Raw genomic sequence first — 26700 nt, 5'->3', positions numbered from 1 at the left:
GCCTTCATTGCCTTCGGGCCTGCGCTCGCCCTCTACGTCTTCACCATCGCCACGGATCCGTTGCGCATCATCTTCCTCATCGCCGGGTGAGGCGGTCGCGCCGGGAAGCGCGGACGCTGGGCTCCCCTCCCCCACGGCGGCCCCCGCGCTCCGGGCGCCCCTCCGGGGGGCTCGACCCTGCTGCGTTTGGGATAGGAGAAGGCTGGAGGGGATGAGCGGGACCCCGCTCTCCCGAGACCCCGGGGGCGGGTCTGAAGGAGGAGCTCCCCTTGTGCGGGTCATACCCTGTCCCCCTATTCTTGGCTAAGAGCTTTGCCTTAGTCTGGGGGAAGACTCAGTGGGTTGTGATGCCACTGAAGCTGTGAGAAAAATTGGGGGTAAATTCATAGCAGAGATCTTCAAAAAGGTCATGGAAAATGCGTGGCATGAAAAAACGCATGGCTTTCAGGAAATTTTGCACCACGATAAAGTCGTTTAATTCCATGCTGCACTAACTTTTGAAGACCCTGCTCTTATTTTTTCAGGAGAGGATGTCCCTAATTTCCTTTAGATTCTGAAGAAGGGACCTGTAATCCCCAAGGGGTAGAGAACCGTTGGAGTTTAGGACAGTGGTTCTCCCCGCCTGCCAGTTAGAATCACCTGGAAACAGGTGCGTTAACCGACTCAGAATGTCCAGGGGGTGTGTTGTAAAGCCCTCCGGTGAGTCAGCTGTGCAGCCGAGTGTGAAAACAGTGAAGCACCTGACCGAGCATCTTCTCAGGGTCTTGTAAAAACAGAACTCTGGTGGCACATGTGCTCGTAACCCCGATGTCATCGTCTGGCTGCTCTTACTGTGACAGGTTACGTTCCCTTTCCCCTGGTGAGGCTCACTTGGCACCAGATGAGGCTAGTGATTTCCATTTTTTGAGCCTCTTCACTGTCCACAACCATATTGAAAGTGCTACTTAGCATATGCTATTTTTAAAACAATAAGAGATTTGGGCTGAAGGTCTGTAAAGCTTGCTGGAATCATTAGAATCCACAGCAGTGATGGGGCCAGCAGGTGGTGTGGTGGTTAAGGGCACTGGACTCTCACATAGCCGACCATGGTTTGAGTCCCGGACCTGGTGGCTTGCTTTCTCCTTTCCTCTCTCTTGCTCTGTCCCTCTCTGGTCAAATAAATAAAGTTAAAAAATTCTAAGAAAAAAAAAAAAAAAAAAAGAATGCTCAGCAATGTTTTAAGAGCCTGGCCTGGCAATCTGAGCTAGAGGGAGCACAGGTTTTCAATGTCTGGCTTTTAGAACTCTCACTGTGTTAATAGAGATCATTATGCTGTTAATAGAGATGTAGACATTTTTTCTGGAAAAAGCACTTAACATTACAGACAAGACCATTAAAGCAGTAATTTCTGGTAGGTTTTAAGGATATGAAAAATTATGGTTATCACAGGTTGTATATTTTATTGTTGTGGCATATCCCTGGGCAAAGCATTGATTAGGAAGACTATCAAATAAGCAAATTTCCAACTAGACAGTCCTTGACAGAGTTTGCAGTGCACTTTCAAATAGGGTTGCTGAAAAAGTTGTTGGAAAATGTCACATTCCTTTGGACTGTTTTTTTTTTTTTTAAGTATTATTTATTTAATTCCATTTGTTATTATTATTTTTTTAAATTTGACCAGACAGAAACAGAGAGAGAGAAAGGAAAGTGAGAAAGCAAGCCACCAGGTCCAGGACCCAGACCATGGTCAGCCATGTAGGAATCCAGCACCCTTAACCACCACACCACCTGCTGGCCCTGAACTATCTGTTTATCAGGGAAAATGTACCACTGATTAAGAACAGCTGATCCAAAGCATCACTTTATGAGGATATTTTTTTTCTTTACTAAAATATCAGGAAATCTGTCCCTTCTAAAGCAGAATTTTTTTTAAAAATCATTGTTAATGCTGTAGTTACGTTCCTTTGTAACTTTTTCTTTTTCCTAATTTTCAGAGCTTTCTTCTGGTTGGGGTCTCTGCTGCTTTCATCCTTCATTTGGTTCATGGCAAGAGCCATTACTCACAACAAAGATGGGCCGGTACAGAAATATCTGCTGATCTTTGGGGTGTTGCTCTCAGTCTTTATCCAAGAAATGTTCCGGTTTGCATATTACAGACTTCTAAAGTAAGTTACGTGTCTGCTTTACCTTTGCTCTCACTTAGATTTGAATTACGATTTGGAACGTTAATACAGTGTGGTATTTGAGGTGTCATGCCTGCCTGTAAACATGGTGTACTAAGTCAAGGAACTGGTACAGGTCCCGCCTGAAATTTTCATTTTTCTTTTAACTTGTAAATGTTTCTTCCTTCCCTCTTTCATTCAAAAAATATTTCCTGAGAATTTACTCAATGCCATACACTATCCTCGGCATTTGGGATATAGTCGTTGCCCTCATGGAATTTATATTATAGCAGGAGGAGACAGAAAACAAATGAGTAAGAAAGTACATTGAAGTGCATGAAGACTGAGAAGCTAGGGAAATAGCCATTGAAACAACAACAAAAACTAGTCTAGCAAATAGAAGCCACCACCTAAGAGAATTCATCTGGATATAATGCCTTCCATTATTTTGACTGTATTGGGGGAAAACAGGAAAATGTCATTTTTGTATATTTTTTGTAGCTTTAAATCTATAATAGAGGGACCAGCAGTTAACGTAATGGCTATGTCGCTGGACTCCCACGTAGTCGACCGCGGTGCGCGTCCCGGACCCGGTGACTTAAACTCATGCAGGGTGCGTGTGCGTGCGTGCCCAAGATCCCGAGAGAAGAATGGAGGAGAAGGGATTGCGGTGTGGCCATCCCCCCCGAGGGGTGATTTCTCACTTTCTGTCTCTCTGTCTCCCTCTGTCTTGCGAGCACATGCACCCTATAGTGAAAACCTCTCAAACAAACAAACAAAAAAATCTGTAATAGGAAAATGCATTTGAAAAACAGCAGCAACAACAAAGAACAGCAAAACCAAACAGCAGTGTGGGGCTCCTCCTTTGACCAGAGTAGGTCATGTGGAAGACCTATGCGGACCTCACATGAAACCCCTGATTTGAAACACGGCTTGAACTTGAAACCACATTTTCTTTCAGGCAGTCATGAGGCCGGCTTTGATTGAGCAAGAAGATTTAGCCGGGTGGTAAATGTGCCATCTCTTTTCATTTCTGCAAATGAGGTCATTAAGGCTCTCTGAACTTGAGAGATAGGACCTTAATAACAACATCTCTTTTAATAGGCTTCTAATAATTGTTCTTGCCAGTTTGCTAAGCCTGGTGTATTAGTTATTTTTCCCCCTTAATTGCCAGAGGGCATGTGTGCTTGCCAGAGAGAGAGAGAGAGAGAGAGGGAGAGAGAATGCACTCCCCTAATGGGGTGTGGTCATGCATAAGCTCTTCTCCATTTCTCCATCCCGTCAGGATTCTGAGCGCACACTCACACATCTGGTGTGATTTTTAGTCTACCAGGGCTGGGATTCAGACCACATGGTTGACCATGTGGGATCTGGCTTCCTTAACTACTAGGCTACAGTACCAGGGCTTTACTTTAAGCGTTTAATAACATACTGAATTTCCTTTTCATAATGAAGTAATTTAAATTACAAGCTGAAAATCAGAAAGAATAGGAAGCTAGGGAAATAGTCACTGAAATGACAAAAACTAGTCTAGCAAATAGAAGCCACCGCCTAAGAGAATTCATCTGGATATAATGCCTTCCATTATTTTGACTATATTAAGGGAAAACAGGAAAATGTCATTTGGTAGAAAAGACTTAAAGATGAAATCCCCACTAGTCCATGCAAATATTAAAGAGCAACAAATAAATATCAAAGGTAACATTTAAATTTCCACAAGAGTAAACATCATGTTCCTGGTATTTGGCAGTTACTGCCATTCTGTAATTTTAACTTTAGAATCATACTAAGAAAATCATCATTTCCTTTCTTCTGTCCTCTGCCCCACTCACCAGGTAAATCAAATCTCTGCCACATGGGTTGTCGTCATGTCCCCTTTCTTTTTATTTATATTTTAGATTTTGCCATAGGGTGTATTCACTTGCTAGAGAGAAAGGATGAGAGAGGTAAAATGAGAAATCACCCCGTTGGGGAATGACCATACCACTAATCCTCTTCCTTCAATCTCTTCTTGGGCTTTTGGGCAGATGTGTGCACACGCTCTTTTATTTTTTAAGAGATTTTTGCTATAGGACACGTGCTTGCCGGAGAGACAGAGACACAGAAAGCAAGAAATCACCCCCAGCGGGGATGGCCATGCTGTAACCCCTTCTCCATTCTTCTCTCGGGACTTTGGTTACGCATACACACACCCCTGGCATGAATTTCAAGCCACCAGGTCTGGGACTCATACCACAGTCAAGTACATGGGAGTCCAGCTACGTAACCATTACGCCATCTGCTGGTCCCCCACACATTTTTCCAGCCACCAGGCCTGGGACTCAAACCACACAGTCGGCTCTGTGGGATCCAGCTGCCCTAACCACCACACCATCTAGCTGGCCCGTCGTGTCCCTATTAAAGCAAAATATTTTCATTTCTTTACCTGGCCCTCAGGCGATGTGGCTGTAGCTTCCTTTCTAGTCTGTTCTTTTCTGTCAGTGATATGTCCCTTTTTGTCAGTGCCTGGTTTTCACTTGTGCCGGGCCCCAGCACAGTACTCTAATACTAGTGTGGTCTAGTATTCTTGAGTGGCCACTGTACTCATAATGACTCAGCATACTGCACAGATGTTTCCTGTCAGCAACATTGTTGGCTCACGTTGGTTTTTCATTTTCACATGATGAGTCTAAATTTGAAAAAAAAAAAAAAAATTCTGTTACAGAATTTCACAATTTAGGATGTGCGTTTAGTGAGCCCTCGGGATTTACACATTCTAAATTGTGACTTAACCAGCATGCCTAAGTGAGCATCTGCTGTTCTTCCCTGCTGTGTTCTTCATGGTTTCCACCTGAAATGCCCGCCTTCTCTCGGCACTTACCTGTAGTTCCAAAGGACCAAAGTTGAGCGTGGGTCCCTTTTTTAATGAAGGCAGTAAGGGGGTAAGGTCACCTGGGGATAGACTCATCACTGTCATTCTGCTGGCTCTCTTGCCTTGAAGTCCAGAGATGCCTTTTTGGCCTTCTGGGAAAACAATGTTTGCTCCTCTGGAAAGACCCTTGGGAATTTGCAAACAGATGGCAGGACAATTACCAGGTGCCTTTGTTTGCATTTGCAAAATGAATCTCTAATAAGCCTTTGGAATATTCTACAGAGTTTTCCTAACAAATTTTAGCATGCTGTGATAACACTCAGTTTAAGACTTATAATACTTTATTTATGATTAACATTCAGGTGAAAATATTTAAATATCTGCCTATGTTATATTGCATTCAAATAAATATAGGGACTCTGATTTAATGAATATTTTGTTTAACTATCAACTCTGCCAAAGTAGGTTTTGAAGTTTTAAGTTTAAAGTACTGCCTCAGATTTTTGCTACCTGAGTGTTTAAGAGGTTTTTCGCTTGTTTTCTTACACCCTCCCCACACCCTGTTAGTGCATGTTCTCTATAGTAAATTTTAAACTAAAAATAAATAAAATTAAATAATTCTCCAAAAGTTTATCATCGTAGTCTAATCGGTTTATTTATTTATTTATTTTTGGAGAGGTTTTTGTGATCGGGTGCGTGCGCTCGCCAGAAAGACAGAGAGAGACAGAGAGATAGAAAGCAAGAAATCACCCCCCAGGGGGGATGGCCACGGCACAATCCCTTCTCCTCCATTCTCCTCTCAGGATCTTGGGCACGCATGCACACATGCCCGGTGTGAGTTTAAGTCACCAGGTCCAGGACTCGAACAGCCATCGGCTACGTGGGATTCAGCGACATAGCCATTATGCTAACTGCTGGTGCTTAATCAGTTTATTTTTGTGGTCAGCCCTTAGGAGTGGTCACTTCATCTTGAGTGAGCGAATGAATATATGAATTGTGACTAGCAAAGCCTTGCACAGAGAGAGTTGTCACGTGGCCAAATGTGGTAGCCCTTTTTTTTTTCTTCAAGTTTTGCCCTAGAGCACAAGCGCTTGCTGAGAAAGTCAAAGAGAGACTCTGAGAGGGAAAGTGAGAAATCACCCCTGAGGGAGGATGGCCATCCCACAGTCCCTTCTCCGTTTTCCTCCTGGGACTTTGGGCACACACCCACATGTCCTCTGTGTGCTTTTTCAAGCCCCCTGGACTCAAACTGTGGGAGCCCAGCACATTAAGCACTACGCCACCTGCTGGTCCATAGTAGCCCTTTCTTCACTAATTTTTAAAAGAAATCCAAGTTATGTTGCATAAAATATAGCCATTTTTTTTTGTTTTTTTTTTGTGTGTGTTTGTGTTTGTTTTTTGTTTTTGTGCTATAGGGCACGTGCTCTCGCCAGACAGAGACAGAGAGAAAGTGAGAAATCACCCTCGGAGGGGGAATAGCCATGCCACAGTCCTTTGGTCTGACACGCAAACTGCTGTCAACTACACGGGAGTCCAGCAATATAGCCATTATGCCAGCTGCTGGTCCTCATAGCCATATGTTTTTTAAACTTTTGTGTCCTGTCTAAAACAGACATTAGAATTTTTTCTGTAATAAAACTTATGTAATTTATTTCAGTTTTGTTTTATAATAGTGATACCATAAATATTTTGTAATTAAAAAAAAAAAGAGTCATGGACCAGCACATGGCATGATGGCTACATCGCTAAACTCCCACGTAGTCGACCATGGTTCAAGTCTCGGACCTAGTGGCTTATACTCATGCTGGGTGTGTGTGCGTGTGTTCCCAAGATCCTGAGAGGAAAATGGAGAAGGGATTGCGGTGTGGCCATCCACGGCGGGGGGTGATTTCTCACTTTCTATCTCTCTCTCTCTCTAAATGCGAGTGCATGCGTTCTATAGCAAAAACCCCTCCAAAAAAAAAAATGACTTGTACCCATTTATACAAAGTCTTCTACTTTTCTTTTTTAAAGAATTATTTTATTTAACGTTATTTATTTTAATTTCACCAAACAGGGACAGAGAGAGAGAGAGAAAATGAGAAAGCAAGCCGCCCGGTCCAGGACTCAAATTGCAGTTGGCCATTTGGGAATCCACCACCCCACCTGCCAGCCCCAATATTTTGTAATTTTCTATGTATAGAAATAATGTTAAGACAACCAATTTTTGAAGCATAAGTCTGTTTTTATCATTTTTATGCATATTTCTTAATGTCTTCCTTCTCTTATGTACATTTTCAAAAAAGAATAGACCAAAGGGGAAAGACAATATGATATATTATATTTATATATATATATATATATATATACATACACACACACACACACATATATGTGTATATATATATACACACACACACAATATGACATATTAGGAGATTTATATATACACACACACATACATACTTACATACACTTTTTTTTTAATGGTTTTTGCCATAGGATGTGTGCACTCGATGGAGAAAAACAGAGAGAAGGTGAGAAATCACCCTTTCGGAGCGATGGCCATGCCACAATTCCTCCTACTTCTGTCTCCTTGGGCCTTGGGCATGCACACGCATGTACCCAGCCTGAGTTTCAAGCCTCCAGATCCAGGAATTGAACCACTGTTGGCCATGTGGAAGGTCAGTGCCTTAACTACTATGCCACCTGCTAGCCCCCAAAGTATATATTATAAAAGTTTTTTCCTTGGAAACATAATAATAAATGCAAACAAAGAATTTTTCATTTCAGAAAAACAGAAGGGAACATGGAAACTGATCCTGTTTTGTACTTTTTCACTTCCTGATGTTAATATTGAGAACTGCTCATGACACATATTTTCCTCCCACAAACTCCCATAACAGAATGAGGAGGTTTATTAAACTTTTCAACTTATGTTTATTTATTTGTGAGAGCAATACCTTGCTATAACAAATAGCAAAAATTAGTTTATTACTGATTATATAAAACAGAAATCCTCCAAAATGTATTGCTTCTACTCTATTGATACATTTATTGGTAGAGATTATTGCTATGATACATGTCTCATAATTTTTTTTGGGGGGGGGGAGGTTTTGCCTTAGGGTGTGTGTGTTCGCTGGAGGGAGAGAGACAGAGACTGTGAGAGAGAAGGTAAGAAATCACTCCCCAGGGAGAATGGCCACACCACAATCTCTTTTCCTCCTGGGATCATGGGCGTGCATGTACAGGCGTCCTGCATGAGTTTCAAGCTGCTGGGTCTGGGACTCGAACTGGGTCTGGTGGTCGATCATGTTGGAGTCTAGCAATTACATCATCTGCTGGTCCAATTTCTCATAATCTTTAATTAGCCCTTACCAACATCCTTGTGACAAATGATTTGTTTATTTTTTATTTTATTTTACTTTTTAGTTTGCTGTAAGGGGTATGTACTAGCCAAAGAGAGAGAGAGAGAAATCATGCACCTGAATGGCCATGCCATGATCTCTTCTCTTTTGTTCTCCTCTCAGGATTTTGGGCACATGTGCACATTTGCCCAGTGTGATTTTCAAAGTGTTGGGTCCAGGATTTGAACCAAACAGTCTGCCATGTAGGATCCAGCTGCCTTATCCTCCATACCACCTGCTGGCTTACAGTTTATTTTATTTAGGAAAATTGAACATTTTAATTTGTTACTACTCAAGAGAAAGAAGATAGTCACTTAAATTTCTGGCTCATGACCTTGCCAGCAAACAAGGCTTCCAAATGGAGAGCACTAAAATGATACATTGTTTCTTCTGATTCTAGAAAAGGACTTCTTTGCATTATATTTATTATTATTTCAGTTGAACCCTGCATTGCCTTAATTTAATGTAATCTATGATATTTATATTGACTTAAGAATAGGTCAACTATAATGAAAATGCACACTTTGAAATATAAATTAACACAATGCCCAGAAAACAAGAATGTTCTGTTTTATTTAATTTGTTTATTCTTATATTTAGCCTAATTTTTGTTTTGTTTTGTTTTAGCACCTGTAAAATCATTTTAAAATGTTTTGTTTTCTTTATTGCTTTTGTAAATATACTCTGTAGTAAGCACAGTTTAAATGTTCTTTGAGTCAAGATCCTATGTTGTAGAGTTTTCTAGTCAACAAGTATTAGTAATAGTGATGGTAGTGGGGGACTAGCAGATGGCGTAATGTTACATCACTGGACTCCCAGGTAGTCGACTGAGGTTTGAGTCCTGGACCTGGCGGCATAAAACACACTGGACGCATGTGCGTGCGTGCCCAAGATCCTGAGAGGAGACTGGAAGAGGAGGGATTGCAGCGTGGCCATCCCCTCTGTCTCTCTGTCTCTGTCCAGCGAGTACACATGTCCTATAGTAAAAATCTCTCTAAAAATAAAAAAGAAATAGTGATGGTAGTGGAACAAACTGTAGTGGTAATATTCTTTTTCTTTCTTTTTTAAAGACTTTATTTCTTTCAAAAAACATTGACAAAGTATATTTCAGTTGCAATTTTACATGTACCAAAAATAAAAGTGGTATTTGTAACAATGGCTAATTATTGAAAAACTACAATTTTGCAAAGGATTGTTGATATTTCGTACTCTCGTCAGACCTTTCTTTTAGGCAAAATGCTCTTTTGATGACAGATAAATAAACAGATACACACTATTGTGAATTATTCCAGACAATACCAAAGAAAGGTTTTGACTTGTTTTCCTCTTATAAACAGAAGTTTATTATTTATAATCTTTTTTTTTTCTTTTTGGTCTTACACCCATCATTCACCACCCACACTCTTCCAACCACTTTCCCCCTGACTGTCACGACCATCCACACCAATCCTTTCCACCATCACGTCTTTAGATCTCTCAACCTCTGCCGTAAAGTGTAGACACTTAGTGCAAATTGAGTGGGAATATACAGGGTGTATCTTTTAAAGTCTGACTCACTTCACTCAACATTAAGTCTTCTATTGGGTGGTCAGAAAAGTCACCACTTATTTTTCTATTTTTTTAATGCAAAAATGTGTCTTGACTGTCTCAATCCAATATAGTCATCCATTTGTAGTAGTAATAGTCTTATTTTTTTTTTAAAAAAAGGATTATTTTATTTAACTATTTCTTTATTTTAATTTGACCAGAAGAGGAGGGAGAGAGGGATGGAAGGAGAGAGAAAAAAAAATAAAAGGAAGCAAGCCACCAGGTCCAGGACTCAGACTGTGATCAGCCATGTGGGAGTCCAGCGTCCTTAACCACCACACTACCTGCCAGCCCCAGTAGTTATATTCTTCTTCTTTTCTTTTTTGGAGAGTTTTTTGCTGTAGGGTGCATGCACTTGCCAGAAAGACAGAGAGACAAAGCGAGAAATCACTCCCCAGGGGGAATGGCCACACCATAGTCCCTTTGCCATTCTCCTCTTGGGATCTTGGGCACGCACACACATATATTTAGCCTAATTTTTGTTTTGTTTTGTTTTAGCACCTGTAAAATCATTTTAAAATGTTTTGTTTTCTTTATTGCTTTTGTAAATATACTCTGTAGTAAGCACAGTTTAAATGTTCTTTGAGTCAAGATCCTATGTTGTAGAGTTTTCTAGTCAACAAGTATTAGTAATAGTGATGGTAGTGGGGGACTAGCAGATGGCGTAATGTTACATCACTGGACTCCCAGGTAGTCGACTGAGGTTTGAGTCCTGGACCTGGCGGCATAAAACACACTGGACGCATGTGCGTGCGTGCCCAAGATCCTGAGAGGAGACTGGAAGAGGAGGGATTGCAGCGTGGCCATCCCCTCTGTCTCTCTGTCTCTGTCCAGCGAGTACACATGTCCTATAGTAAAAATCTCTCTAAAAATAAAAAAGAAATAGTGATGGTAGTGGAACAAACTGTAGTGGTAATATTCTTTTTCTTTCTTTTTTAAAGACTTTATTTCTTTCAAAAAACATTGACAAAGTATATTTCAGTTGCAATTTTACATGTACCAAAAATAAAAGTGGTATTTGTAACAATGGCTAATTATTGAAAAACTACAATTTTGCAAAGGATTGTTGATATTTCGTACTCTCGTCAGACCTTTCTTTTAGGCAAAATGCTCTTTTGATGACAGATAAATAAACAGATACACACTATTGTGAATTATTCCAGACAATACCAAAGAAAGGTTTTGACTTGTTTTCCTCTTATAAACAGAAGTTTATTATTTATAATCTTTTTTTTTTCTTTTTGGTCTTACACCCATCATTCACCACCCACACTCTTCCAACCACTTTCCCCCTGACTGTCACGACCATCCACACCAATCCTTTCCACCATCACGTCTTTAGATCTCTCAACCTCTGCCGTAAAGTGTAGACACTTAGTGCAAATTGAGTGGGAATATACAGGGTGTATCTTTTAAAGTCTGACTCACTTCACTCAACATTAAGTCTTCTATTGGGTGGTCAGAAAAGTCACCACTTATTTTTCTATTTTTTTAATGCAAAAATGTGTCTTGACTGTCTCAATCCAATATAGTCATCCATTTGTAGTAGTAATAGTCTTATTTTTTTTTTAAAAAAAGGATTATTTTATTTAACTATTTCTTTATTTTAATTTGACCAGAAGAGGAGGGAGAGAGGGATGGAAGGAGAGAGAAAAAAAAATAAAAGGAAGCAAGCCACCAGGTCCAGGACTCAGACTGTGATCAGCCATGTGGGAGTCCAGCGTCCTTAACCACCACACTACCTGCCAGCCCCAGTAGTTATATTCTTCTTCTTTTCTTTTTTGGAGAGTTTTTTGCTGTAGGGTGCATGCACTTGCCAGAAAGACAGAGAGACAAAGCGAGAAATCACTCCCCAGGGGGAATGGCCACACCATAGTCCCTTTGCCATTCTCCTCTTGGGATCTTGGGCACGCACACACATGCACCTGGCTTGAGTTTAAGTCCCTGGGTCCAAGATTTGAACCCAGGTCAACTACATGGGAGTTCAGCGACATAACCATTATGCCATCTGCTGGTCCCAGTAGTAATATTCTTAATGCATTTGTATGGGAGCCAGGAGTTCATGGTAAGTTTGGGAGTTGGTCGTAACAAGCATGAATAACATCCCTCTGAAGATCATTTTTACAAAGTTAATTGCCAGAGGGCTTGTATATTTGCCAGAGAGAGAAGGAAAGCAGCCCTCAATGGAGTGTGGTCATGCCATGACCCTTTCTCCCTTTCTCTATCCTGTTAGGATTTTGGACATGCAGCTGATAATGTTTTTCAAGCTGATATGGCTGGAATTCAAACTGTAGTTGGCCGTATCGAATTTGACTTCTTTAACGGCTAGTCTGTAGACCCAGCCTAGAAGATCATTTTTTATTGAGCAATAGCCTGTCCTTTAAAGTATTTATTTATCACATATTCTTTTTTTTAAGATTTATTTAATTCTGTTTGTTATTATTTTTTAAAAAAATTTGACCAGAGAAAGAGAGAAAGGGAAAGCAAGAAAGCAAGCCACCAGGTCCAGGACTCAAACTGTGGTCAGCCATGTGGGAATTTAGAGCGTTTACCTACCACATCACTTGCCGGCCCCCATTTATCACATATTCTAATAGAAGCATTTTATTCTGCAAGCAATAAAAGTATCAGATTGGAAAGTATCAAATTGCTTTCTCCCTGAAGCCTACTTGGGGGACATAAACAATTATGTAAAATATTTCAGCATCGGAAGACTATATTAAGTACCCATATCAGAATTCATACTAACAGTATTGTAGGATTTGAGATAAGTAGAGATTAGTGATTAGCAGCCATCAGTAGAAACAGCTTGAAATTGCCGTCTGAACTCGATTTTGAAGGCTGAGTACAGTTTAGGTCCTATTCATATGAAGCGAAGGGGTTAAAGGAGGTTGGCAGAATAGGGATAGCCCTGGAGGAAGATACTGCCAAGTACTGACAAAGGAGGAATGAAGAGACAGTGCTTTGGGAACAGAAAAAAATCAAAGTGGTAGATCCCATAGGACATTGAATTAAATATAAGGGGACTTCAAAAGGTATGTGGGGAAATGGAATTAAAGTATGAGTTTATTATGGTACAAAAGAAATGAAAATTTGTGCAGTTTTTTATAATGTGCATTTTTCTGTGAGCTTTTTAAAGATGCCTTGTATTTTCTGAGCTCTGAAAGTAATCAGAAATGTTGCCTTTTTTTTTTTTTTTAAACTCAGTGCCTGATGGGTTGGTCCCTTACATTTCCCTTTGTCTCTCGCTCTTTTTTTTTTCTTAATGTGAAAGTTAGAGAAAAGGCAAGTTAGTTGGAAATTTTTATTTATTTATTTATTTTTGAGAGTTTTTTGCTATAGGGTGTATGCACTCGCCAGAAAGAGAAAGACAGAAAGCAAGAAATCACCCCCCCCCCAGGGGGGGTGGCCACGCCACAATCTCTTCTCCTCTGTTCTCCTCTCGGGATCTTGGGCATATGCGCACATACACCCGGCGTGAGTTTAAGCCACCTGGTCCGGGACTTGAACTGCGGTCGGCTACGTGAGAGTCAAGTGACATAGCCAACTGCTGGTCCCAAAATTTTTTATTGATTTTTAGCTCATTGAAAATTTGTTCAGTTTTGTCGTGTTCTCCCCTGATATGAAAAAAAGAAAAAGAAAATTTGTTCAGTTTAGTTTAAACAGATTCAAGATTTAGGGTATAACCTAATACAAAGCCTCAGTAAGTATTTGGATTCGAAGTATCTTGTGTGCTTTCTTGATATTGTACTTTTTCTTTGTTTAGAAATTACGTGTGTGATTTTATTTTAGAAAAGCCAGTGAGGGTCTGAAGAGTATAAACCCGGATGAGACAGCGCCCTCTATGCGATTGCTGGCTTATGGTAAGTTAAAATTGTGGGGTGTCATTAAAAAAAAATCAGACTTTCTATAAAAGTCATTTTTATCATTTGTCTGTCTTGACCTGTTGGTGTATACTATCTATTTTCCAGCTTTCTGGAAAAGTAGGTTTCTTATATAAAGAAAAGTGATTGCAGATGACCCTTATTTGAATGTCCATTAAATATTAACCAAGTTTGAAAGTTAGGTTTTTAACATGAATCCAATCTAGTTAACTAGCAGTTCCTACATAATTTAACGGTTACTTTTTCTGGCTGTTTACCATGACTTTTGCGATACCAGGAGGATTCCTTGCATTAATATAATTACTACTTCTGCATGGATTCTTTCAGAGTTGTTTAAAGATGGGATCTGGGTTCTGAGGTTGAGTCACCCCAGCTCGGTGTAGGGATCACATCATCTCTCAAACTCAATTCCATTCTATGCAACCGAACTGAACTCTCTAGGCTGTTTCCATAAACGGACGCCAAGCCTCAGGCTCATACCCTCCTCTGTCTGAGTTATTTCTTCTGTGCCTTTCTAGTTCTTCCTTTTTCATCTGCATTTCACTATTCATTTCCTTTCCCTCTCTGCCTTTTCTCTCTTCATTCATCATTTAGCCAGTCACGTGCCTCAGCAGAGCCAAGGCCAGCTGCCCACTGCTTCCGCAGCAGCCATCTGTACCCTGTCCCCTTCAGCAAAACAGTATTCCTTGGTCCTTGGAAATTTAATTTGAAGAGAACTTATGGCAGGAAAAAGGTTTAACAGTGTTTTTCTTCCTCTTTAGTGTCTGGCTTGGGCTTTGGAATCATGAGTGGAGTATTTTCCTTTGTGAATACCTTATCTGACTCCTTGGGGCCAGGCACTGTGGGCATTCACGGAGATTCTCCTCAGTTCTTCCTTAATTCAGGTATGTGTCTGGTTGCTTGGAACGTTCAGGCTTACAGTAAATAATCTTCCTATCCGAGTTCATGGGGTAGGAATTCCACTGAAGAGAAATTTCTTATGGCTTATGTGAATGAAGGACCTAGGAAAATGAAAAGTTTGGTTAAGAGTGTTTTTGAATTTTGTAGTGGAATTTAATTGAAATGAAATTGATTTTAATTTTGTTATGGTAACAATGTTGCTACATAGTTGCAATATTAGAAATACATTTTTATAGTCTCGGGGCCAGCAGGTGATGTGATAGTTAAGGTGCTGGACACTCTCATGTCACATGGCTGACCATGGTTTGAGTCCTGGACCTGGTGGCTTGCTTTCTCTCCGTCTCTTTCTCTGGTCCAGTTATAATAAATGAATGTGTGAATAAAATTAAAATAAATCTGTAATAAAAAAGAAATTTTTATAGTCTATATGCTGTTTGTGTTTCTTTGTGTGTGTGTGGTTTTGTATTTATCTTCAATATTACCCCCAGTTTTTAATTAGTTATTTTAGTGCAGTATAATTTTATCTTAAAATTTAAAGAAAAATGAACGATAATAAGTGAGTTGATGTTTTTACAAAGATGCAATATAAAAAGATCAACTCATTTAATTAATTTTTTAAACAGTTATTCATTTATTTATCTATTTACTTGTTGTGACTTTCAAGCTGCTGAGTCTGAGACTCCAACCTCCACTTTCATGCCACCTACTGGCCCAGGATCAACTTATTTTAAATTGCTTTTTCTAGCAGCTAAAAATGATCATTATGTTGCAGTGATCATGGTTTTGAGAGTTGCTAATGGTACATAGATAACAGAAGAGTCCTCCTAACTTGCACAAGAAAACGCTTTTAGAAATAGAGGGAAAACTCATTCTGTTTTTAGTTATCTCTGCTAGAGTTATGCCATTGCAATCAGCAGTCTCACATGCACATTCTTTTAGTTACAGCATGATTTAACATCTGTGCTGAAGCTCCTCAAGAAACATGCTTAAGGGAGTGGGAATAAGAGAAAAAAAGTAAATAAGCACTTCAGTTACGTTTAAGGTAATAATAGCAAGGGTATAGAGAGGGATCACCGATTTAGAAACAATGCAGTAGTTTAAAGACGTCTTTCTTGTTGTCGTGATTCCCAAACCCACTGGGTACTTGTTCACCATCCTCCACGGACCCTTTGTTTCCATTGCAGTTCAGTCCTTGCCATCTCTTGTCTAGATCTGTACATCAACCCCCACTTGGTTAGTCTTCCCTTGACACGTTGTACGTGAAGTCACCCTGTACGTAGTCCCCGGGTCATCTTCCTGGTTTCAGGTAGGTTTTGGTTTCCCACATGTACAGGATAAAGTTGAGGACCTCCAAGTCTGGCTACAAGTTAGAAGACAGGGAAATGTGTTCATGGATTGAACGTATTTAGCGATGTGTCCAGTATGGCAAATGATCTTCCTTTTAAGTATTGCATAATTAGAATGTTTCTGGTAAAAAAATTTTTTTGAGAGGTTTTTCACTGTAGGGCACGTGTGCTTACCAGACAGACAGAGAGAGACAGAGAGACAGAAAGTGAGAAATCACCCCCCAGGGGGGATGGTCACGCCGCAATCCCCTCTCCTCCGTTCTCCTCTCGGGATCTTGGGCATGCACGCACAAGCACCTGGCGTGGGTTTTAAGCCACCGGGTCCGGGACGCGAATTGCGGTCGACTACGTGGGAGTCCAGCGACATAGCCATTACGCTAACTGCTGGTTCCCAAAATTTTTAATGACTATATTGTTAGGGTTTTAAAGTGAATATAGTATTAATAGCTAAAGGCAGTTTGGCCCTGTAGCATAATGGTTAAGAGAACTGGATCCCACGTGACGAATCGTGGCTCAGATCCTCACCCCGGTGGCTGAGAAACATCTGAGACGTGTGCATGCCCAAAATCTCAACAGGAGGGAGAAATGGAGGTGAAGGAATCGGAGCATGACCACATCCCATTGGGGGTTGCTTTCTCCCTCTGTGTCTCTCTCCAAGTGTATGCACTCTCTGTCAATTAAAAAAAAAAAAAAGCTAAAGTCTTTTAGAGTCCTGGATAAACTAAAAAGATCATAATCATGAGTAGTGATGGTGCTAATTTTTTTTTTTCATATATAATGTGTTACAGTGCTATAGAAGCAATTTTCTTTTGACCCTCGGGTTTTGCCAGCCTCTTTCACTAGATGGTGCTAACTGTCTTTAGTAAGAGAGGCTGTTTTCTTAAGACTAGCTTAAACAGTTATTTTAGAAGAAGGTAAGAGAAAGATGTGCTAGCAATTTGGGAATTATATTTGTGATTTCTATGATTTCAAGGAAAAAATTGAGCATTCAGTAAGATATCATAATGTTTTCAGCCAAGTTAGGGTGGCAGACCATGCCGTGAATATGTACCTATACCAGGTTTCTTCAGAAAATTCACGGAAAATATTTCTTATGGAAAAAACTATGCATGGATTTCCATTTTTTTCACCAAAACTTTTGCTTTAATTCCCCTTTTCATGAACTCTTTGATATCCCCCTGAAGAATGAAAGAACAGCTCTTTTTTAATCATGTGCCAGTTTCATCATTATAACATCATTCTTTGAAGTATAAGTTTTGAATTATACATTCAGAAAATTAATTTTTGTTACATTTAAAAATGAAGTTTATATGGTTAACATATTCTATTATAAATATCTAAGTGTTAATCAGGATAAATAAGAAATATGAGGTTACTAATTAGTAGATCTCTGTTATCAGTGTGTTTGTAAGATACTCGCTATATGTTACCTGTATGTACCTAGGTTTTATGTTGCAGACAGGCGTAATTTATAAACATTGTGTATGTATAAGTTAATTCTTCTGTGGAATCGTTTAGTAGGTTAGCATAAAGTTTTATTAGTATCATTGCTGTTTCTTGGTGATACTTCTAGAGATGAAAGTGTGGGAATTGGAGTCCTAAGTCCTGGTCTTATCCTGGCTCATTAATTTTGTATTTTGGGCTTAAACAGTAACTCCACAAATAATTATTTATCTTTATTTTACTTATTTATTTCAATTTGACCAGAGGGAGACAGAGTGAGAGAGAAAGAGAGACAGAGAGAGAGGGAAAGTAAGAAAGCAAGCTACCTGGTCCACGACTCGAACCACGTCAGCCATGTGGGAGTCCAGCACCTTTAACCATCATGCTATCTGCTGACCCCTCCACAAATAATTATTAAGTATTTTTCTCCAACAGGGATTGTACCAAGCAGCCCAGTTAGCACCCTACCTCTCATTTGTAGTGGGACATACAGATAGCCAATTACAATAAGGTGCAATGAACACCATGATGAGAGCTCCAAGGACAGGCTCTAATGGTATGGCTGTTGTTCACTGCTGCTTCTCCAGCTGGGTGCTGCACATGCGGGTGTAAGACCCTTTCCACTGTGTGCCCAGCACCGTGTGGAGCCTTCGTTTCCAGCTGACACTCAGCAAATATGTACTGAAAGGTAAAAGTGAGGCTCAGCTTTGGAGGAAGCACCATTTGTGTAAAAACTTACTTACAAGGATGAGTAATAGCTGGGCAGAAGAAGGGGATTGTAGGAGAAGAACGTTCCAGGTGTTCCAGAGAGGAGGGCTGCTCCTTACAGGCCTGGAGCTAAGACGTTGTTCTCTGGGCAAGGGGAGTGTTGTACTTCCATCGAACACCCAACTTCCTGATCTTTCAGGATGAGCAGAAGTAATGCCTACCTCAGAGTTGTTAAGAATTAAGTGAGGGACCAGCAGATGGTATAATGGTTACGTAGCTGGACTCCCATATAGTTGATTGTGGTTCAAATCCTGGACCTGGTGGCCTGAAACTCACGCCAGGCATGTGTGCATGTGTGCCCAAAATCCCAAGAGGAGAATGAAGGAGACCAGCTTGTGACATGGCCATCCCTCCTGGGGGTGATTTCTCTCTTTCTGTCTCTCTGTCTAGTGAGTACATGTACCCTATAGCAAAAATCTTTCTCAAAAAAGAATGAAATGAAATGTTGCCTGGCTCTGTAGCACAGTGGTTAAGCCTCTGCACAGGGAGCCAGCTACCACATGACTGACTGTGGTTCCTGCCCTGGTTCTGGTGGCTTGGGAAACACACTGGGTGTGTATATGTGCATGCTGCAAATCCTGGCAGGTTAGAGAAATAGAAGAAAGAGAATTGTGGCGTGCCTGTGGCCTGTGTGGGGCTCCTTTCTCCGTCTCTTTCTGTGGCAAGTACACTTGCCCTCTGACATTAAACAGAACAGAGAAATCAGCGAATATGTATTTAAGTGCTTTATAAACTCCAGAATGGCCTAATAAGAATATTATCAAGATAATTTAGTTCTTAAGAAAACAGAATTTAGAAAGAAGTTTACTTCTCGAATAGTCTGTAAAATATGGGCTTCGTACTCTGAATTACCTGCCTTATGCTTTAAAAAAAAATTGTGTCGGGGCTGGTAGGTGGCATGGTAGTTAAGGTGCTAGACTCCTGCATGGCTAACAGTGGTTCAAGTCCTAGACCTGGTTGCTTATTTTTATCATTTTCCCTTTCTTTCTCTCTCTGGTCAAATTAAAAAATAATAACAACAAATAAAATAAATAATTCTTTTAAAAATGTCTTTAATACTCAGGAAAAAAAGGATAGCTGATATTTTATTTTTAGAAACTTGCCCATACCATTTTATTTCTATTATATTTTCTGATTCGTGCTGTATGTAAGTAACGTTTTTAACTTGTACCCACTAAATCTTGTATTAGATAAAGTGGACACAGGTCAGATTGCATGGGGAGTATTGTGTTCAGTTATCAGAAGTGTGATCAATGGGAATGCTACAACTAAAATTTGTGTAGACAGTATTGTCAGTCTGGTGAAAGAGTTAGATGCTGTGTCCATTGGGAATGATTGAAGCAAAATGATGTCGAAATGGAAGGAAAAGAGTAATGTGGTAGATCTATGTTTGTTCCAACTTGTCATTCTCTGTAATAGAATTTTCTATCCACAAAGTGCATGGCTTCCTGGTAGCTGGAATGTTCTTTCCTGCCCCTTGACGTCGGGTTCAGTCATGTGATTTGAATTGGCCAGTTAGTGGACATTGTGAAAGTCAGAGGCTTAGAAAACCTCTTAGAGGCCCAGCTGTGGTATGTGTGTGGTTCCCTGTTTGCTCTTCAGGCTGATGCCCAGGTTCGAGTCTCAGCCCACCCTCAAAAGCCCAGCATGGTGGTACTTGCCTACAGTTCCAGCTACTCAGGTGGCTGAGGCAGAAAGATGAGTGTGGCATGGCCCTGTCTAAAAGTACACCACACATGCACACACACACACACACACACACACACACACACACACACACCCTGCACTGCCTGTGCCCCTGCCGCGGGGCCTGGGTGGAGCAGCTTCTCACGGCGCTCCCGGTGCTGGCTTTCCTCAGTGGCAGGCTCACTTCCGCTCAGTGTTTCATCACTCTGCAGCATCTGCTGGGGTACTTTACACACACAAGGATATCCTCGCAGTCTGCTCAGCTCATAAACACGCTTCAGGAACACTTGCTTATGTACGAAATGATAAATGCTACTTAAACACTGGTAATTATTGAAGTTGCTTTTGGGACATCTCTTTTATGATTTTGTTGGTAGTAAAGGGATAAAACTGCATCTTCCTTACTGCTATGTAATAGACGATTTCCTGGAGAGTGTTATTTGATTAGCAACATATGTGCATCTGTGTTACAATAAACCAGGTCACAGAATTCTCTTAAATTTTCTTTTTTTAGTTTTGCTATAACATGTGTACACTTGCAAGAAAGGGAGAGGAAGTGTGGGAGAGAGAGAAATCACCCACCAAGGGAGATGGCTATGCTGCAGTTCCTGCTCCACCGCTCTCTTCTCTGGGTTTTGGGTGTGTGTGCATGCATCTGGTGTGATTTTTCAAGCCACTGGGTCTCGGACTTGAACTGTGCAGTCGGTCATGTGAGATCCAGTGCCTTAATCACCATACCACCTTAAATCTCCATTGGGGAAGACATTTTCAAAAGCACTTCGTTCAGAAGGAGGTTCCACATGGCTCCTGTGAACTAGGTATTGCAGGGCACAAGAGAAATGAAGACATTCTACTGATAATTGAGCCTCCAGCAAACAAGCTAGCGGTAGGGAGCCCCCCAGCCTTCTATCCCTATTTCTGTGTCTCTGTATCTGTCTGTCCCTGCTTGTCTTCCCTTCTTTTTTTGTAATTTTTCCTTTTTACATTTTTTTTAAAGGCAAAGTTTTTCTCTTGCTCCCAGCTCCACCTTTTATCTTGTTAATTATTGCTCTGGTCCTCCACCCAGGCAGAAGAAGCCAGGCCTTCAGAAAGAGGTTCCACATGGCTCCTGTGAACTAGGTATTCTATTTTGTGATTTTTTTTTTTTAAAAAGGATAACAGTAATTACCATTTTTTTCTTTTTTTTTTTTTTACTTTTTCTCTTTTTGTTGTTGTTTCTCTCTCTCTTTTTCATTTCTCTTTTCCTTGCCTTTCCACTCTCCCATATCCAGTTAATGTGTTTTTAGAAGGATCTAAGAGCACTGTAGCTAAACGTCCAAATACTAATAGGGTTAAAATATTCCTAAATATCTACTGAATCTGCTGCACCAGTGATCACAACAGAACAGCAAAGAGATTCTAGATCACCTCTATCTGCTTGCTCCTGAACATTCAGACTGAATTTCAAGAATTTAAAAGAAACACAACATCCATCAGATGACAAGAAATCACCACTGGATCATGAGAAATATGGGAAAATGAGAAAATACCTCTCCTCCAAGGGAAAAGAGTAACTCTTCTTCATCCACAAGCAGTCCGGTGAAAATCATGGAAATGTCTGATAAGGCCCCTCTCCTCCGTTCTCCTCTCGGGATCTTGGGCATGCACGCACAAGCACCTGGCGTGGGTTTTAAGCCACCGGGTCCGGGACGCGAATTGCGGTCGACTACGTGGGAGTCCAGCGACATAGCCATTACGCTAACTGCTGGTTCCCAAAATTTTTAATGACTATATTGTTAGGGTTTTAAAGTGAATATAGTATTAATAGCTAAAGGCAGTTTGGCCCTGTAGCATAATGGTTAAGAGAACTGGATCCCACGTGACGAATCGTGGCTCAGATCCTCACCCCGGTGGCTGAGAAACATCTGAGACGTGTGCATGCCCAAAATCTCAACAGGAGGGAGAAATGGAGGTGAAGGAATCGGAGCATGACCACATCCCATTGGGGGTTGCTTTCTCCCTCTGTGTCTCTCTCCAAGTGTATGCACTCTCTGTCAATTAAAAAAAAAAAAAAGCTAAAGTCTTTTAGAGTCCTGGATAAACTAAAAAGATCATAATCATGAGTAGTGATGGTGCTAATTTTTTTTTTTCATATATAATGTGTTACAGTGCTATAGAAGCAATTTTCTTTTGACCCTCGGGTTTTGCCAGCCTCTTTCACTAGATGGTGCTAACTGTCTTTAGTAAGAGAGGCTGTTTTCTTAAGACTAGCTTAAACAGTTATTTTAGAAGAAGGTAAGAGAAAGATGTGCTAGCAATTTGGGAATTATATTTGTGATTTCTATGATTTCAAGGAAAAAATTGAGCATTCAGTAAGATATCATAATGTTTTCAGCCAAGTTAGGGTGGCAGACCATGCCGTGAATATGTACCTATACCAGGTTTCTTCAGAAAATTCACGGAAAATATTTCTTATGGAAAAAACTATGCATGGATTTCCATTTTTTTCACCAAAACTTTTGCTTTAATTCCCCTTTTCATGAACTCTTTGATATCCCCCTGAAGAATGAAAGAACAGCTCTTTTTTAATCATGTGCCAGTTTCATCATTATAACATCATTCTTTGAAGTATAAGTTTTGAATTATACATTCAGAAAATTAATTTTTGTTACATTTAAAAATGAAGTTTATATGGTTAACATATTCTATTATAAATATCTAAGTGTTAATCAGGATAAATAAGAAATATGAGGTTACTAATTAGTAGATCTCTGTTATCAGTGTGTTTGTAAGATACTCGCTATATGTTACCTGTATGTACCTAGGTTTTATGTTGCAGACAGGCGTAATTTATAAACATTGTGTATGTATAAGTTAATTCTTCTGTGGAATCGTTTAGTAGGTTAGCATAAAGTTTTATTAGTATCATTGCTGTTTCTTGGTGATACTTCTAGAGATGAAAGTGTGGGAATTGGAGTCCTAAGTCCTGGTCTTATCCTGGCTCATTAATTTTGTATTTTGGGCTTAAACAGTAACTCCACAAATAATTATTTATCTTTATTTTACTTATTTATTTCAATTTGACCAGAGGGAGACAGAGTGAGAGAGAAAGAGAGACAGAGAGAGAGGGAAAGTAAGAAAGCAAGCTACCTGGTCCACGACTCGAACCACGTCAGCCATGTGGGAGTCCAGCACCTTTAACCATCATGCTATCTGCTGACCCCTCCACAAATAATTATTAAGTATTTTTCTCCAACAGGGATTGTACCAAGCAGCCCAGTTAGCACCCTACCTCTCATTTGTAGTGGGACATACAGATAGCCAATTACAATAAGGTGCAATGAACACCATGATGAGAGCTCCAAGGACAGGCTCTAATGGTATGGCTGTTGTTCACTGCTGCTTCTCCAGCTGGGTGCTGCACATGCGGGTGTAAGACCCTTTCCACTGTGTGCCCAGCACCGTGTGGAGCCTTCGTTTCCAGCTGACACTCAGCAAATATGTACTGAAAGGTAAAAGTGAGGCTCAGCTTTGGAGGAAGCACCATTTGTGTAAAAACTTACTTACAAGGATGAGTAATAGCTGGGCAGAAGAAGGGGATTGTAGGAGAAGAACGTTCCAGGTGTTCCAGAGAGGAGGGCTGCTCCTTACAGGCCTGGAGCTAAGACGTTGTTCTCTGGGCAAGGGGAGTGTTGTACTTCCATCGAACACCCAACTTCCTGATCTTTCAGGATGAGCAGAAGTAATGCCTACCTCAGAGTTGTTAAGAATTAAGTGAGGGACCAGCAGATGGTATAATGGTTACGTAGCTGGACTCCCATATAGTTGATTGAGGTTCAAATCCTGGACCTGGTGGCCTGAAACTCACGCCAGGCATGTGTGCATGTGTGCCCAAAATCCCAAGACGAGAATGAAGGAGACGAGCTTGTGACATGGCCATCCCTCCTGGGGGTGATTTCTCTCTTTCTGTCTCTCTGTCTAGTGAGTACATGTACCCTATAGCAAAAATCTTTCTCAAAAAAGAATGAAATGAAATGTTGCCTGGCTCTGTAGCACAGTGGTTAAGCCTCTGCACAGGGAGCCAGCTACCACATGACTGACTGTGGTTCCTGCCCTGGTTCTGGTGGCTTGGGAAACACACTGGGTGTGTATATGTGCATGCTGCAAATCCTGGCAGGTTAGAGAAATAGAAGAAAGAGAATTGTGGCGTGCCTGTGGCCTGTGTGGGGCTCCTTTCTCCGTCTCTTTCTGTGGCAAGTACACTTGCCCTCTGACATTAAACAGAACAGAGAAATCAGCGAATATGTATTTAAGTGCTTTATAAACTCCAGAATGGCCTAATAAGAATATTATCAAGATAATTTAGTTCTTAAGAAAACAGAATTTAGAAAGAAGTTTACTTCTCGAATAGTCTGTAAAATATGGGCTTCGTACTCTGAATTACCTGCCTTATGCTTTAAAAAAAAATTGTGTCGGGGCTGGTAGGTGGCATGGTAGTTAAGGTGCTAGACTCCTGCATGGCTAACAGTGGTTCAAGTCCTAGACCTGGTTGCTTATTTTTATCATTTTCCCTTTCTTTCTCTCTCTGGTCAAATTAAAAAATAATAACAACAAATAAAATAAATAATTCTTTTAAAAATGTCTTTAATACTCAGGAAAAAAAGGATAGCTGATATTTTATTTTTAGAAACTTGCCCATACCATTTTATTTCTATTATATTTTCTGATTCGTGCTGTATGTAAGTAACGTTTTTAACTTGTACCCACTAAATCTTGTATTAGATAAAGTGGACACAGGTCAGATTGCATGGGGAGTATTGTGTTCAGTTATCAGAAGTGTGATCAATGGGAATGCTACAACTAAAATTTGTGTAGACAGTATTGTCAGTCTGGTGAAAGAGTTAGATGCTGTGTCCATTGGGAATGATTGAAGCAAAATGATGTCGAAATGGAAGGAAAAGAGTAATGTGGTAGATCTATGTTTGTTCCAACTTGTCATTCTCTGTAATAGAATTTTCTATCCACAAAGTGCATGGCTTCCTGGTAGCTGGAATGTTCTTTCCTGCCCCTTGACGTCGGGTTCAGTCATGTGATTTGAATTGGCCAGTTAGTGGACATTGTGAAAGTCAGAGGCTTAGAAAACCTCTTAGAGGCCCAGCTGTGGTATGTGTGTGGTTCCCTGTTTGCTCTTCAGGCTGATGCCCAGGTTCGAGTCTCAGCCCACCCTCAAAAGCCCAGCATGGTGGTACTTGCCTACAGTTCCAGCTACTCAGGTGGCTGAGGCAGAAAGATGAGTGTGGCATGGCCCTGTCTAAAAGTACACCACACATGCACACACACACACACACACACACACACACACACACACACCCTGCACTGCCTGTGCCCCTGCCGCGGGGCCTGGGTGGAGCAGCTTCTCACGGCGCTCCCGGTGCTGGCTTTCCTCAGTGGCAGGCTCACTTCCGCTCAGTGTTTCATCACTCTGCAGCATCTGCTGGGGTACTTTACACACACAAGGATATCCTCGCAGTCTGCTCAGCTCATAAACACGCTTCAGGAACACTTGCTTATGTACGAAATGATAAATGCTACTTAAACACTGGTAATTATTGAAGTTGCTTTTGGGACATCTCTTTTATGATTTTGTTGGTAGTAAAGGGATAAAACTGCATCTTCCTTACTGCTATGTAATAGACGATTTCCTGGAGAGTGTTATTTGATTAGCAACATATGTGCATCTGTGTTACAATAAACCAGGTCACAGAATTCTCTTAAATTTTCTTTTTTTAGTTTTGCTATAACATGTGTACACTTGCAAGAAAGGGAGAGGAAGTGTGGGAGAGAGAGAAATCACCCACCAAGGGAGATGGCTATGCTGCAGTTCCTGCTCCACCGCTCTCTTCTCTGGGTTTTGGGTGTGTGTGCATGCATCTGGTGTGATTTTTCAAGCCACTGGGTCTCGGACTTGAACTGTGCAGTCGGTCATGTGAGATCCAGTGCCTTAATCACCATACCACCTTAAATCTCCATTGGGGAAGACATTTTCAAAAGCACTTCGTTCAGAAGGAGGTTCCACATGGCTCCTGTGAACTAGGTATTGCAGGGCACAAGAGAAATGAAGACATTCTACTGATAATTGAGCCTCCAGCAAACAAGCTAGCGGTAGGGAGCCCCCCAGCCTTCTATCCCTATTTCTGTGTCTCTGTATCTGTCTGTCCCTGCTTGTCTTCCCTTCTTTTTTTGTAATTTTTCCTTTTTACATTTTTTTTAAAGGCAAAGTTTTTCTCTTGCTCCCAGCTCCACCTTTTATCTTGTTAATTATTGCTCTGGTCCTCCACCCAGGCAGAAGAAGCCAGGCCTTCAGAAAGAGGTTCCACATGGCTCCTGTGAACTAGGTATTCTATTTTGTGATTTTTTTTTTTTAAAAAGGATAACAGTAATTACCATTTTTTTCTTTTTTTTTTTTTTACTTTTTCTCTTTTTGTTGTTGTTTCTCTCTCTCTTTTTCATTTCTCTTTTCCTTGCCTTTCCACTCTCCCATATCCAGTTAATGTGTTTTTAGAAGGATCTAAGAGCACTGTAGCTAAACGTCCAAATACTAATAGGGTTAAAATATTCCTAAATATCTACTGAATCTGCTGCACCAGTGATCACAACAGAACAGCAAAGAGATTCTAGATCACCTCTATCTGCTTGCTCCTGAACATTCAGACTGAATTTCAAGAATTT

At 40.6% G+C, this 26700-nt stretch overlaps 1 protein-coding gene across 1 annotated transcript in view; it reads left to right on the top strand.

Moving 5' to 3' along the window:
* The first annotated feature begins 6 nt into the window (after positions 1-6).
* APH1B (aph-1B gamma-secretase subunit) overlaps positions 7-26700 on the top strand; it is a 38306-nt gene continuing 11612 nt past the window's right edge. The window contains exons 1-4 of the mRNA XM_014593326.2: positions 7-86; positions 1974-2144; positions 13758-13828; positions 14611-14733. Of these exons, the coding sequence (XP_014448812.1) occupies positions 2023-2144; positions 13758-13828; positions 14611-14733 (316 nt within the window). The 5' untranslated portion in view covers positions 7-86; positions 1974-2022. The remainder of the gene's footprint in view (positions 87-1973; positions 2145-13757; positions 13829-14610; positions 14734-26700) is intronic.

This window comes from Tupaia chinensis, unplaced genomic scaffold (assembly GCF_000334495.1).
Source record: "Tupaia chinensis unplaced genomic scaffold, TupChi_1.0 Scaffold000063_1, whole genome shotgun sequence".
In the NCBI taxonomy this organism is placed as follows: Eukaryota; Metazoa; Chordata; class Mammalia; order Scandentia; family Tupaiidae; genus Tupaia; species Tupaia belangeri.
Note: the sequence above shows the minus strand (reverse complement) of the source record. Positions and strands in the feature narration are given on the sequence as shown.